This window comes from Strongylocentrotus purpuratus, unplaced genomic scaffold (assembly GCF_000002235.5).
Source record: "Strongylocentrotus purpuratus isolate Spur 01 unplaced genomic scaffold, Spur_5.0 spur5_scaffold_12, whole genome shotgun sequence".
Taxonomy (NCBI): domain Eukaryota; kingdom Metazoa; phylum Echinodermata; class Echinoidea; order Camarodonta; family Strongylocentrotidae; genus Strongylocentrotus; species Strongylocentrotus purpuratus.
The window spans coordinates 8040235-8056801 of record NW_022145597.1 but is presented as its reverse complement, the minus strand read 5'-3'; the positions used below and the strand labels follow the sequence as shown (position 1 = coordinate 8056801).

Below are 16567 nucleotides of genomic sequence, written 5' to 3'. Positions count from 1 at the left end.
TTCCCCAATTGTTTCTCTATGACAACATTGAACTTTTTTTTAACAAGTGCTGAATTGTGTGAAGTGCCACATTGCAAAAACAGCAGGCATGTACAATATTTAAGATTACAATTATAAAATAGATATATACTCCAAATATAATTTTCTAAATGAAACGTTGCCCAGTGTAGGGCCTACACGGTCCCTAATGTACATGTAACCTAGCCTGTTCTGATCCTTACATTTACATATTGTTAAAGGCGAAATAGAATAAAATGCAAATCCCTATCTAGGCAAGAAACAAATTGAATTTCTCATTTACAGGGCTAGGCTTGCACAGGAGAACACGATCTGGAATTGAAATTGCAAAATAATGTAGTCCAAGTGGCAGAAAGTGGTTTTCAAACCTCAAAGGAAGAAGTCCCCAATATAACTTGTGCCACATGCACAACATCCATATCGGACCTAAAATGTATGTCTTACTTCGCATCACGAGTAGGCTACACAAAATGTGCACATTGCATTCAATTATCTACTTGAACTTGTTTACATACATGTAAATGACATCCAGCATGCAACAACATGTGTACATACATGTACATGTATTATACATGTACCGGTAAGCTTAAAGGGAAAAAACCTTTCTCCATTCCCTTTAAAGGTACTTCTTACATTAGAGCAGAATTGAACTGCTTAGTAATAGTATATTTGTAAAAGCGCTTAGAGACATTTGTATTAAGTGCTATATAAAAATTAAATATTATTATTTATTATTATTATTAATCTCTCTGACAATCTCAGAAAAAAATTAACAAAGGATTGTACGGGAAAATTAGCATCAATTTTTTTGTAACATTAGAGCAATAATTGCACCAAGTTGGTTACAAACAACAAACTGTAACGCAATAATCATAGATATCATCATACAGTAACTACCTGTAGATGAGTAATCAAATAGAAATTCCTGTTTTTGACACTATCTAAATGAATCTAATTGCTTCCCGATGCTTTTCAAGGTCTATTTTCAAAGTTTGATGGTACCTTTAACCTTTCCTACATGTCCTCCATTAATGAATCTGTGACTCCAAACAAAAACATGCAATTCCAGGAAGACATCTTATTTGACCCAAATACGAGTACGCCATTAAAATATGACTGCTAATCCCATGTCTGTTCTTTTCTTTGCTCGTCTATCAGAAATTCACCCTAATTTGCTAATCTCTTTGAAATCCAAACCTTCCACATTTCCAGCCACACCCTACTCTGTATGAATGTAAAGCAGACAGCTAGCATTAAGAGGGTTTAATCGTTAAGATTAAATGTATTCCCGTGATCTGTGAAATATGACTTAACCCACAGGCTACAGGAAATCTTGGTTTCCAAATTTTAATATCTTATTTCTGTATTTCTGGAGAAAAGCGTGAAGAGTCTAGCTTAAAGATAAAGTTGAGTTCTGGTCACGCGATTTTATGATGAGAGAAACTGTCAAGAAGCAATTGAAAAAAGTTGATTTTGTATGACATACATGTAGGAGTTAGTGTATAATACTATTTAACGTAAAGTTAAGGAATCATTAAAATAATAAGAGATTGACAGTCTTGCAAAAATGGGTATATAGGACTATAGTCCATACTCCCTATACACCGATTCGGGCGACTTCTGGTGGAAGTGCGCCCTCATAAGGTGACGCCATAACTGGGGGGCGTCTGACTGCAGCTAGCTAGCTTACATTGCAACGGGTATGCTATACCTATACCGAACCTCGCCCAGGCCGGCCAGGGTCGCTGCTCCGCTAGCTAGTAACCGCTCTCGAGCTCTCTGTACTGTCAGCTGGATCGGAGAAGCCCCCCAGTTATAGCACCGCCACCGGCGGGCAGGTACATAAAACCCCCAAACCGAATCGGTGTATACAAACAGGGGGCATGAATGTTTGGTCCAACATTCAGCTATTTCCACTCATTTTTTCGAATATGAGGGCATTGAAAGAGTCATCATTTTCAGGCGGCATATTGTATACAGTTATTGACTGGCAGGGGGTGTAATATAACATTATTTGGACTGCTAAAGAGAATTATATTTCCCAAGTGGTTATATTTTCCCAAAGCGCGCAGCGCTGAGGGAAAATATGGTCACGAGGGAAAATATAACTCCCTTCAGGTCCAAAGAATGTTATATACCCCCTGCCAGTCAATAACTGTTATATTAGATAGCCTTGGTTTGATTTTTTTTTTTCGGGGGGGGGGGGTCCATATTTTTTGATGCCCGAATTCTTTTTTCGGGGGCAATCCAAATTTTAGAAAAAGAAGTGCAAAAAAAACTGACTGAAAAATAATATTTTGAGATAATTTATGAAAAAAAAAAAAACCTTTAAAAAAAAATTCTTGTAAAAAAAAAATTCTACCCCAAAAAGCATTGTTTGGGGGAAAAAAAAAATTAAGCTATCTAATATTCAATAATATTCCTCCACACTTAACATCTTAACACAAGAAGAATGGAAAAGCTTATAAATATTTGTTCACCCTCTCCCATAAGAACTCAACCTTCTCTTTATAAAGACCATGAAGTGTCTATTTAAAATCAATTATTTCATCATTCTCTTTAAAGCGTTAGAAGGGTGAATGACCATGTGAGACCCTTCAAAATAAAATTCTGACGTGGAATGTAGGCCACAGTCCTACTTGAAAATGTACATGTATGCACATGTATGTGTATTTAGAACAGCTGTACATGTACATACAATGTATGTACAGAACAATGTACATTTTTGTGTAGTGTAGATGGTCAATTGCTGTTTGGTCTACCATCCATAAGGTCTAATAATCACTTGATGATCATTATTATTTATGATTAAATGATTAATATTAGACCGACTGGCAATCAGACCAAATGGAAGGTAGACTTATTGGAGATAAGATGAGATGGAAAATTAGACCAAATGACTATTAGCCTGAATGGCCATTGGACCAAATGGAAATTATACCAAATGACTATTAGCCTGAATGGCCATTGGACCAAATGGAAATTAGACCAAATGACTATTAGCCTGAATGGCCATTGGACCAAATGGAAATTAGACCAAATGACCAGTAGCCTGAATGGCCATTGGACCAAATGGAAATTATACCAAATGACTATTAGCCTAAATGGTCATTAGACTAAATGATAAATAGACAAAATTATTGTTAGACCATGTTAATAGTAGACTGGCTGGGTATAGACCAAATGGGAATAGACCAATTGGGTAGTAGATGAACTACATACATGTATGTAGTAGTAGACCAAACGGCTATACACCTGACAGGCTTACACTTCTAATACACACATGTAAATTGAAGAGAATGATATCACTCAAGAGGTCAAGGAAAGGTCAACAAGAGTTCTATGATTCAACGCCATACATAATTAGATTCATTGCATTGCTTTAATATAGTCCTAGGGGTCAGAATATTTGTAAATGTGGATAACTTCCCAAGTACATGCAATCATTTAGCGCTCTTTAGTTGATGACACATATTTTTTATTTCTATAAAAAAAATTGACCAAACCTACAAGTCAAACATAAATAAAGAGTTGGGGACAAAACAGCACGAGGTATTATGCTGTTCGGGACGTACAATGGGAAAATCCACTAAAAGTCTTTGTTGTCTGTTTATTTCTATTTTTAGGCTCCATACATACTGAGAGAACAAGAACTTTCAAGAAAATACCCATAGAGTGAGGAGAAGGACTGTAAAAGATAATCGAAGTAAATAATAAGATATAAATTCATGAATACTATTAATATTTGTATCCAGTCACTGACCCTCCCACTATTAACACAATGTATTACAAGTGAACAGCATAATGTAAGAGGTATGTCCTGGTACAGCTACTGTTCAAAATGTCTGTACAATAGGCAGTGTTAGGCATGCATTGTTGTCATTACTACCCAATTATTTATGTGTCCTACAGGTGTACAGTACATGTATATATGTAGCTTTCAGGCTGCCTGCTTTTATCTTTCACCTGACAAATGAAATGAGATAAAGAAATACATATATTGAAGTTGAAAAAAACTAGATGGAACTTCGACTGCGAGCAGTTAAAAAAAAATGATGCCTCCATCATAGAGCGATTTCACAAACCAAAACAGAAGCTATTTTTCATATACATGTATGACCCTTTTATCTTTGACCTCATGACCCTAAAAACTAATCAGTTCATTGGCTTTGCAAGATACATACATGACCTAAGTTTAGCAGGAATCCATCAATCGGTTCTTGAGATATCGGGATCACGAGAACGAAACATACAGACGGATGAACGTACAGATGGACAACCCGAAAACATAATGCCCCGTTAAAGTCATTCATTGACTGGAATTAATTCCTTGAAAAGCTAGACCGCCATAGTGGCAGCCATGCTAAAACTGGGATAATAATTGTGGAGCGCTAGGAGTGTCAAGTCTGAGAGACATGAGCGCTATATTTATGATTTAGACATTAGAATGTAAGCTCCTTTTCCAATCAAGCTTGTTTCCCCAAGGCCATTTTAGTTGTCAATAGAGACAGGTGTCCTTTCTATTCTAGTCCGGTTCAGTAATCCATATATTTCTTCCTTGTGACTAAATAAGTGACCACTACATGTACAAGAGCTTACTTAAAGGTAATACCAATTATCAGCAAAAAGTATTGGTTCAATTTTTTTTTTTTTTTTTTTTTTTTTTTACTGTTAGTTCAGCACTCCAATACCTAAAATCGCTCATACCTTTGATGATTCTTTCATTCAAAGTTGTTGTAGTTCATGTTAAGAACTATTTTCATGCCGTAATGACAATGGACAAAAATGTGTGCCTACATTATAATCCAAAATGGTGGCTCACATGTTTTGCCTCATCTCATACTAGACTAATACTATTAATTTCAAAGTCATGAAAAGGCACTTAATATCAACAAACATGGTCTAAAACAACTCGACATGACAAAATAATCGCAGCTATGCATGTTTTTTAGTATATGATAGCCCAAAACTGGAAATTTTCGGCATAATTTCTGATCATTTTCATTGATCGACGACCGGAATTTATTATCCCATTTCACCTGATCGCCTGAACGGCCAACGATCGGTTCCCGATCAGATGATTGGTTACAGGGTTACTACAAACATGTATCATGTACCGATATTGTTTGAGGAGGATCAAACTTCAAAGAAATCACTGATAAAGCAGATAGGTATGTTAAATGTTCTAACTAACTAACTAAACAGTGAAGACTGAAGCAGGTACATGCTATCTGTCAGTGTCCTACTATGAATGAGGATGCAGTGGAAGTATGGGGAAGTTAGAATTCCCATGGGTCAGCTACAGATTACAACATATGGAGAACTCTATGAATCAACCGTACCCATGTACATGTAGGCCTTCATGTTCATGTACATTAGGCCCTGCTTATATAAAACAAAGAGAGCACTATGCCCCTTGGAAGAACACCATTCCCCACTGATAAAACTGTACTGAACTGATAAAATGAAACAATGAGGAGCGACACATAAAAACCCGGCCTTCGTGATCCTCTCGGCTCTATGCGTGGATGTTTTTCTATTCAATTATCATCCAGTTGTTACTGTTGGGGGCAATTAAGCACAAGAACATTCTGTATCACAAAACGGCCTCTGAGTATAAGTTGAATACATAGTCTATCTCTGACAATGTCTATAGGCCTATCGGTACATGTAATACACACGTATACGAGCTCTCGCTCTCTCTCTCTATAACTTTAACCTCTACCTCAATCAAATTCATTCCACTCTATTCTCCTCATGTCTACATAAAATAGCAAATCAACCAACTAGTCCCCTCCCCCTCCCCTCTCTCTTTTAAAAAAAAGGCAATAATCCACTTTTTGTATTAAAGATAAGAGGCCCTTGTTTGCATGCACAACCCCTTGTCAGTTGCTGTGCGTATCAATGTCTGTGCCTTGAGACTAGGCCGACGGCATACTACATAGGCTCTGTACTCAAGCTACTCTGGACAATTTGACACAGCCAGAGAGACTGACAGGGCTAGGCTCCGCTCAAGGCTTTTGGAATAGTAGTAGTGTCACATGAGAGTCTATGCTTCCAGACTATTAAAGGGGAAGTCCACCCTGAAATTAAGTTAGTTTTAATAGGAGTAGAAAAATGAGAGAAAAAAGTCAGTGAAAGTTTGAGCAAATTCCGATTAAAAATAAGGAAGTCAGGATTTTTGAAGTTGTGATCAATCAAACACAAATTGGCAACTCTATGACGTATCATGCGAGCTCAACTTCCATTTGCTCAGTACTAAAAAAATCTAAAATTTTCATTTTCCCTCGAGAAAAATTTCAACCATACATGCACCCTAAATATAATAATTGCAAATATGTTTCTATACTCCCCCTGCAAGGAACAAATATATATATTCCGTCATCAATAACGAAGAAAACATGATTTTATGGAATATTATGCACAAAGCAAATGAAGGAGAGCTCGTATAATAAGTCACAGAGTTGCCAATTTGTATTTGATTGATCACAACTTCAATAATTCATAACTTTCTTATTTTCATTCAGAATTTGCTCAAACTTTCACTCACCTGATTTTCTTATTATTCTGCCTCTATCGAAACAAACTTATTTTGGGGGTGGACTTTCCCTTTAAGAGACCCTAAACCTAACACCTTTCATGGTCCAAGATTGCTTTGTACACTGTACACTGAATACTGGGCACGTACATGTACATGTATGTTGATCTACATGTATTAGTTAGCCATTGTTATAGACCGACCAGAGAAACACTAATAGATGCAATGTATGTACTGTACTACCGATAGGTTGGTTCAATAAGAAAAAGGGCTTGATCTCTAACAGGGTCACATACCACAAGAGCAAATCATACAGAAATCCTCAGTCTGGAAGTCAAATCAGCAAGAAGAAAAGGTGAAGATGTAGGTGCACGACAGTGTCTGCACTTTGAGACTAGACTGACGGCATACTCCATATAGGCTCTGTACATTAGCTGCTTTGGATAATTTGACACGCACAGCCAGGAACGGACAGAGCTAGGCTGTGCTCAAGGCTTTAGGGATTGTGGTAGTGTCACATGAGAATCTGTGCTTGCACAGACTAAAGAGGCACTAACCCTAACCCACTCATATACCAAGAGTCCAAGACTGCTACATGAATGTACACCGAATGTAAACTGGGCATGCATATCGGTAAAGGATCCATTAGTAAGTCATTGCAATAGACAGCACAGAGAAACACATACATGTACAGATGCAATGTACATGTAGGTTGGGTCAATTAGGAAAAAAAGGCTTGATCTCTGAAGGGTCACATACCACAAAAGCAAATCACACATAAATCCTCAGTCTTGAAGTAAAATCAGCCAAAAGAAATAAGTGTACGGTAGATGTAAACGTGGTAGATGTAAACGTAGTAGAGTGAACAACGTGGATTCTACTCACACAGTTCAGCAGAAGATAGAGCCTTAGAGGAAGTAAAGGGTCATAAACCATGTTCCAAAATTCCCCCCCCCCCCCCTCTTGTCCTTCTAGAAAAGCCACATTGCACAGATTAAGTGTTTATTGCTATGTCATTCTTTTTTTTTAAAGAATAAAACAAAAACCTGTGTATGATCATCCTGTCTGCCTCACTCAGCTTAAAACACACCTTGGCTCCTCTGAGTCTGATGTTTGACATGTAAATATATGAAGGTGCCCTTCTAAATGTTCTCATTGTTGTGTGCTTTAACAAATCTTTACCTACTCCACACACGCATATGTGCACATTGTATGCATGTCCAGGTTAATGTAGGGTACACTGTGGGAGTCTAGTCAATGATGCATACATTTCTATTGTTATGGAGTGAGCCCCCTTCCCCCACGTACAGGTACCCCTAGTGGAGTATTAAAAACCAGGTCAAGAGGGTCCTCGTCTTGGGACCCCGTTCACACTTGAAAAATTATCCACCCGGATGACCGATCTTGATTACATTACATTACAGACCCTTGTTACGTACAAATGTAAGTGGGGCCAGCACTGGGGGTCTCGACTGACACAAGACCTGTGGTGCATGAACACACAAATATATGTGGGGACGGACCCTCACAATCTCAGTCAAACTCAAGACCCTTGTTACACACAGATCTACTGCCAGTCCCTAAGGGCATTTTTGGGCCCATTGCATGAGGACAAAGTTCACTGACATTTCCCCCCTCCCCCTCTTAAGTCCAATTATATACAGGGAAGTATTTCCTCATTTGAAATAAGTCATCTTTAGAAGAATTTAAGTTAGATTTAAGTTAGATTAAGCTGATTTATTCATTTATTTGTATAAACAAACTGTAATTTTGATTTTGTAATGTAACATAGCATACTGTATAATTGTGTACTGAATAATATTGTGTACTTGTGGTGCTGTCGTCCCGGCTTTATTTCGTGTAAGGATATTGCTTCACTTAATGGCTGCTGGGACAACAGAATCACTGCGCCTAGAAACAATGTATTAGGCGCATTATAAATGTGATTTATTATTATTATTATTATTATTACTGTTCCACTCTTAATACCAGAATACCACACCAATGAGAATGACATCAGACCGTCAACAGACAGAACAGAGAGGAAGTTACCACAAATGGCAAAATCGGTCAATTTGGAGTCACTTTGAGGAGATGAACGAGGCAGAAAAGAGGCTTTGACAGTGGAATCGGCTTACCCTCATTCAGACTTGAATTTCAAGCTTGAGATAACTTGAACATGATAGTCCCCCTCCATTTCTACTGTATTAATCCACCTCCATCCCCTCCCATCCCCCTTTTTTCTTTTCATTCACAGAATAAAAGACAAAGCATGCCTTTGTACCACTCTTTTAATAGTACCAGTACCCTATCCCTATATCATGGCTCCACACTAGCCTTTTTTCCGATGGGGATCCAGACAAAAATTTGTAGGCCTGTGTGCATTAAGCCCCAAGTATAAATTTCGAAACTTTGAGGCCCGAATTCACAAAGGAGGTTTAAATCTAACCCATGGTTTGAAATCGGCGCAAATTCAGCGTACCTTGCCTTGCACACGTCTAATATTAGATCTCTGACTGTGTCACGCTTATTTGGGCTAATTGTAGACCATGGATTATGTGTAAATGGAGATTTAAACCATGGGTTAAATTTAAACCTTCTTTGTGAATTCGGGCCAGAGGGTCCAGACCTAGATCTTGGGTGCCCGAGGGTCCCGGGAGCCAGTTACTGTTGAGCCCCGCCTACATGTTCGTGTATATGTAAATACCTGTAGCACCCCTACATTCTAAGCAATCATCATCCTAACTCTCTCCTACCCCCCCCCCCCATCCCCTTAAATGGCCCCTCCCCTTCCCCTTACATACATGTTCATACTCTGTCTCTATCTCACCCATGTTTTAGCGATTCTAAATTCAAGTTCAAATTATAATTCTATTTCTAATACTAATTCAATTCACCCCCCCCCCCCTCCTAGCCTACATGAGTTCTACGTAATTTAGCAGCACCTTTTTCACGAAAATCGGTCACTACCACTGGCCCATTGGCCCCAGGCCAGTAAAATGTAAGAAAAATGTGTTACTGGTAAGAAAGGTCAAGTAAAAATGTTTGCTCTTTTATTAACATTTAATGAAAAAATTGCAAAGCAAAGTTGTTGTCAGGGTTGCAGGAGATTTACTTGTACATGTTTCTATGTGATTCCACGAGTTTAAATCTTTCTTCTTCTTTTTTTCCTTTTTTTTTGAAAGATGAAAAATTGTATTTCAAGAGGCGATATTGTACTAAATACGATAAAATCATACTGGTTGGCATATCTGCTTAACCATACAATTAATGAAGATCCAGCTTTTGGAGGCATTTTAGTCTTCTTCAAAATCAAGGCACACAAGAACTGCCCGCACAGAGGTTAACTTGAAGTTAACTTCTACAACATGCTTTTAAGAGACTCGGCATCAACTTATCTACCCACAAGTCAGTGTTACCTACAGTCCTACAGTGCACACTACATGTAAAATTTGCATTACACCCTGTATTTTAATATCCCATAACAGAAGTAATGCTTTATGCGGACATTTTTCTATAAAGTGTTCCAGCATGGCACCCTAAAACAGAGCAATTTCTAAGTCTATACCAAGTGAAACTACATTTACTAGACATGGGCAGACTTACAGATTATGTGTTCAATCATGTATGGAAGCATATCTGCCAAACTCTTCAAGCCTCCAGACCAAACTTTCTGAAAAAAAGACATTGAAATTAATTATAAATGATATTAAATCCAATATCAAAGGAGAAGGATATAATGTTGATGCTCTCCCCCATTCCTCCTTTCCCCCTCCCTATATTAATTTCGTCAATCGCAAAGAGAGGCGACAGAACTGAGTGATCTATTTGCAAAAGATGAGGAATATGACTCAATTTGCTGAACGGATTTTGTGTTGCTTTCCAGTAATTTTTAGATACTCCAAAACCACAAACTTTGGCGTCATGAAACTGTCGCGTTTTGTATCATACAACGATGTTTTTCACGGCAAGAAATCGTATGTGAACTTACTGTTTTGTTAATTGTCATTCTAGACGAATTACAAAGTCTCATGAAGGTAAAAGTTTCTGGTTTTAGAGAATATCCAAGCTCTATTACTGTTTTTGATCACTGCAGCATGGCTTATAAAGTGTAGCATCTGAGGCTATGCTTTACTCTGTAGAGGTGCACAGCCAGTATGGGAAACTATTTCCTATTTGGGGGACTGCCTCCATTGTCAGAGACATTTGTCAACATTTTTGGCAGCATATTTGGAAGACAGCTTCTCATTTGGGGTACAGATTTCCTTTATTTATATTTGCTGCAAGGGGATTGGCTTGGCTCAAATTGAAAATGTAATGAGCAGATTCCTCATGACAAATTGCCCCTTTTTGACCATCTACTTTAAAAATTCAGTCTATATTCCCTTTTCATAACATATTTTGGTTTGATCCACACACAAAACCAATGGGCTCCTGACCTAAGAGAGGACAAAATTGGCTGAAAATAATTGCCTTCTTGTTGGTATTGTTTATTTTGGTCCTTTTGTAAGCTAAATCTCCAATTTAGAAAGCAGTATCTTGAGTGGGCGAGTCTCCCAATTCGACCGTGCCAATCCATTGTTACATGCTTTACTCATCTGACTGGACACGTACAAAGATCTGTCCCTTCAGAGTCTCAGACACACATAAAAGGTTACTGTAAAACTACAAATCTTTGCTTGCATGAAACGTTCATGACTTTTGTAAGGAATCCAGATTTGTCATAGCTAAATGCCACAAATTTGTTTAGAGTATACAATGATCTATCATTGTATACCCAAAACAAATATGAAACATCTGTGCTACGCGTTTACGAAGACGATCCTCGTTTATGAAGACAATCCTTATTCTCGGACCAGCGCCCCTACTGATCAGAAGACTGGCGCATTCACGCATTGGCTTTTTGCAATTTGTATTGCAATCTGGTATCCATTGCCATTGCATATATTTTCAGGGTGCCTAAGGCGCCTAGCCGAGGACCTGCATATAGCTCAGCTTGCCTTGGCTAATGACTCTACAGTTCGAAAAGAAAGCTAGTGCGAAATTGTCATTGAACTCAATGCCATGTCCGTACAGTGCGTTACATATACCATGCCGCAACATAAGCCGCATCATGAATCGCCAAATTTGCCCGACAGTGCCCCGGCAATTCAGCGACGACACACATCGACAATACGCAGGCCTGTAAGCCACACACAGCCCTATGGCGCTGCCTGTGACCTCTGCACTACCTGCGTTGCAAGCATCCGGCAAATAAATGACAATTACATCACGAATAGACAAAGAAATTACATTCCAACTCATCACAAATTCAACTATTACATACTTCATTGTTTCATCTATGGATAAAAGCCATCCTCTTAACTTTTAGTAACATTTTACACACAGAAATATGACATTTATTGCAAAGTTTCTCACCTCATACGTTGATTTTCTACGGATATCTAGAAAGTAATGCAGCTCCCTCTAGAGTCTGTATCTATCCCAATGATTGCGTACACAATATAATAAGTGCAGTGGAGTGACAATAAGTTGATCATGTGGAAAAAGATTAACGCTGGTATAAATAATTTAATTCTGAAGACATTGGCCTACGCGAACAAAATATTGAATCTTTTTTCGTATTCCTGTCAATTTAACACGACAAGTAAAGAAGTGCAATCATAATGTTTGTTCTGCATCACTGATAAAGAACAAAGAGGAAGATGCGAGATTGAGGCTTGATGCGAAAAAATGCCCTTTTGTCATGGGTGTCATGCATTGAGAGATTGAAGCACATAACATTTCATTGTTGAGTCGCTGGAAATCCTTTTTTTTTTCTCTCTCTGGGGAATAGAGAATTCATACTAAAGGGGGCGTCCGACTTTTGCCAATGTGCTGAGCCCATTTTTTAGTTCAGTGGTCGAACTGGTGTGCAGGAACCAGTCGACTATGTACTCCACATCAAACGGTTTTTTATGCTGTGTCATGGGATCTGATGAAAATAAAGGGGGGCGCGCCATGTCCTGTACGCGTTGTATAGAGTTGCAACCATTATGCACCGAATCGATCTTTCCAAACCCGGAAATCACTAGAGGGGAGGTAGGGGGCCGGGGGGGCCGGGGGGGGGGGATTGGATGCAGCATGTCAAAGGGGCAAAGAGTTTTTGTGTAGCATATGCAAGAAAATAAAAACCTATGAAAGGGGGCAAGAGTTGGTATATGTAAAGAGCGGATGAAAACGGTTCATGTTTGCAAGTAAAGCAACCTTTCCTTGCCGCATTCCCACTTTTGACCATTTTGAGTGAAAATATAAAGGACCGTCGTAGGAAATCAGACGAAAACTTTCAAAGAAACATAATTCTGGAAGCCTAATGAGTTGCTACAATATAACAATTTGTTAGGTTACTATATTCGTCAGCGATTACATAAATGATTTAGCAAAATCATAGTGCCTCCAGAAAATCTGCCCATACATGCTTTATCATTCATGATTATTCTTATAGTGGTGTAGCACAATTACCCCCTGGATAATCATCCCCAGGAAAGTCACCCCCGGAAAATAACCCCCCCCCCCCCCCAGGTCAACCACCCCTATATAATTTCGGAAGGGGGGTATTGTCCTGGGGGGGGGGGGGTTGCTTGTCCAAAATTTTCAGAGGGGTAATGGTTGTCGGTTTGATAATTGTCCACGTGAGGTAATTGTCCAGGAGGGGATATTTTTCTAGGGGGTAATTTGTCGGGGGCAATTGTCCTTGGGTGGTAAGTCCGCTGGTAAATTGCATATGGCCGGGGAGTGATTGCCCAGGGGGTAATATAATTGTCCTAGAACCGTCTTGCTCAGAAAATAAAGTGCACAAATAAAGTGCAAAACTGCTGATTAGGTAGCCAGAATCTGGCAAATATCATTTTTAATAAATCTCCACAAACGCGATCTTCCCCTATCTTCTGAAAGCCGAACTGATGACGTGGTCCCCGAATTTCTACGAAGGGCGAAAATAAAATCTTTTTAGGCTGGACGATTTAGTTCGTTGAACTCGCCACCTTCGGTGGTTTGAGGCAAGTGTAGGGAATAGAGATACAACTGAGAAGAACTTCTGCCCCAGATTTGGGATTATACAGATTAGGGTGTGGAACCAGGGGCGGCGATTTCTTTTAATGACCGAGGGACGAAATGCGAGGGACGAGGGAGCAGTGGAGTAATGAGCAAAAAACTTTTTTTTTTTTTTTTTTTTTTTTTTTGAGGGGGGGGGGGGTCAGAAAAAAATATCCGCATCACCCCCACTTTAATATTTTACATGCAGACCCCGCGGAACGTTTTTCGAAGTGGGGGGGGGGGGTAAAGTATTAACGATCAGGTAGAGCATAGCGCAAAGCGGGCGAAGCAAGTGGAGCGTTAATTGGCGTGGGATCCAAAGGCGAAGTCCCATAAAGCTCAGGGGTTGTAGGCATTTAATCACGGTCGGATGAGCATATTTTGATACCTTATTATTTTCTGACACTGGCATGCAGGTCACTTATTGAAGCGGGGTAAAGGGGGAATCCATAGGGTTTGATGATGCATTAAATTACTATCAGCTGAGCATTCAGGGGCCGACTTATAGGGCCCTTGGTGGGGCCCAGGGGGCGGAGCTCCCTGAAGCTTAGGGTTTTTAGGCATTAAATTACGGTCAGATGAGCATCCATGGGCCGCCTTAGGGCCCTTGGTGGGGTCCAGGGGGCAGAGCCCCCGGAAGCTCAGGGAAAAATTACGCCGTTTCAGCAACATTAGTAAATCACTGGTATCGAATTAGAAATAACCCACGTTTGAATGTTATCGGGGGCAACTGTCCGAAGCCCCCTCCCCCTTACCCCCCCCCCCCTCCCCCTTATCAGTTCGCCAGTGCAAGGGAGCATAGTGATCGAAAGGGGTGAAGGTGACAGAAGTGACTACCCCCTCACAAGTGTTTGAAGTTTCCTTAGCAAAACTATAGTATTAAAACAAGCAATATACTTTTTTCACACTTAACGTTTCTCCTACATTTACCTGTACACTTTGAAGGATAAGTATTATGCGAGCGAGAAGACTTTGCCTTTTTATTTGTCTAAACGGTGCACTCTTGGGTCGTCGAGAGCCTAAAAGTGTGTTGCAGTCTTTAGTCAGTATTTGTATTAGTCATTTTTTTTTAATTTTCCGGGGGGACGATCCCCCCCCCGGAAAATTTGAGGTAAAAAAAAATCGAGAGGGGACGTGTCCCCGTCCCCCCGGGGATCGCCGGCCCTCAGTGGAACCATGGACCTACTCGTGGAACGGAAGGGGCCGTCCTGGTGTCTTTTTCCCCCTTGCCTTGTTTCCCTATACCTTTTCCCTATTCGCTCTTTATCGTCAAGCTATACTTTGCTTATTTCTGTAGCCCTCCTGCATCTAATGCATGTTAATTATGCATTCAATAGGCCTATATTTGTTTAATTTCGTTTATTATCTGTATGAAATTATATACACTTAAAATATTGTATCAAACCATAATTATTATCTTCATGAAAATGTATGATGAAAAAAGAAAGAAAAAAGATGCAGAAACCAATAAATCAAATCAAATCAAATCAAATCAAAATCTTTTTTTACAATCCTTTTAAAACATTCGTAAAGATGTTTATCTTATGCATAATGAATGCTCATACTTCTGATAAGTTTCTTCCTTGAATTTATTTCTGCCATTCATTTGAGGGCACCGTCATTGCCCCTGGTGTCTTAATTTCCTCACTAAACAAAGACTGTGGAATAGATTATAATAAAATTTTCAATATGGAGGGGGGGGGGGGGGGGAGTATCAAATTAGCCGTGGATCTTGAACCAATACTATCGAAAATAATTAGCATATGATTGAAATCATCGTCAGGCCATAATCAATTCCTTGGTTTAGTAGGAAGAAATAAAAGATAGGGCGGGGTGCCCCCAAAACGGCTGTCCTATTAGTGGTCAAGTAAAATCAAGCGACATTTGTTTACTGACACCCATCACCGATGCTGGAGTAAACTATAATCTATAGGTTCTTTAAACAAAAGTCTGGGAGGCAAATACTGGTAAAAGGGCATTGTAAAATGATAGGGGTAAAAGTCAGTACGCATGTGTCGATTATGGACGTAAATAAACTGGTTACTGGTAACAAGAATAATATACATTTATATTTTTAAGGAAGGTATAAAAGCGAATAAAAGAATAATTACGGACCACAAAAAAATCCGTTATTTTATTTTTTCATATAAATATTTATAAAAACTATGGCAAAAAAAAAAAATCAATTCTGGCTAATTTTCAAATAAAACCACACAAAGGATAAGAAAAATGAAAAAGATTAAGTAAAAACAATCATCACCAAATAATTTTTTTTAAACCCCAGAAAAATCAGGTATTACTTCAAAAAATATGGAATGATAACTAAATTACCATTTTGTCTTCAAGGGTGAAAGTACCCCCCCCCCCCAAAAAAAAAAAAAACAGGTTCGTAGGGAAATATATTGGAAAGTTTTAGGATAATAAAAGCATACACCACGATTGTAAACAAGGAGTCTATGCTATCATAGCCTGATGACAGAGTTGTTATAATTGGTCTCCTGCATAGGCCAAGGCCTATCGTTTAAAAAAAATCCGTTATTTTATTTTTTCATATAAATATTTATAAAAATTATGGCAAAAAAAAAAATCAATTCTGGCTAATTTTCAAATAAAACCACACAAAGGATAAGAAAAATGAAAAAGATTAAGTAAAAACAATCATCACCAAATAATTTTTTTTAAACCCCAGAAAAATCAGGTATTACTTCAAAAAATATGGAATGATAACTAAATTACCATTTTGTCTTCAAGGGTGAAAGTACCCCCACCCCCCCCAAAAAAAAAAACAGGTTCGTAGGGAAATATATTGGAAAGTTTTAGGATAATAAAAGCATACACCACGATTGTAAACAAGGAGTCTATGCTATCATAGCCTGATGACAGAGTTGTTATAATTGGTCTCCTGCATAGGCCAAGGCCTATCGTTTAAACTGTCAT

At 38.8% G+C, this 16567-nt stretch overlaps 1 protein-coding gene across 1 annotated transcript in view; it reads right to left on the bottom strand.

Annotated features, from left to right (window-relative positions):
* Positions 1-7295, bottom strand: part of LOC105443981 (E3 ubiquitin-protein ligase TRIP12-like) — a 58532-nt gene extending 51237 nt beyond the window's left edge. Inside the window, 1 exon segment of the mRNA XM_030981747.1 lies at positions 6853-7295. Within this exon segment, the coding sequence (XP_030837607.1) occupies positions 6853-6868 (16 nt within the window). The 5' untranslated portion in view covers positions 6869-7295.
* Between the last annotated feature and the right edge of the window lie 9272 nt (positions 7296-16567).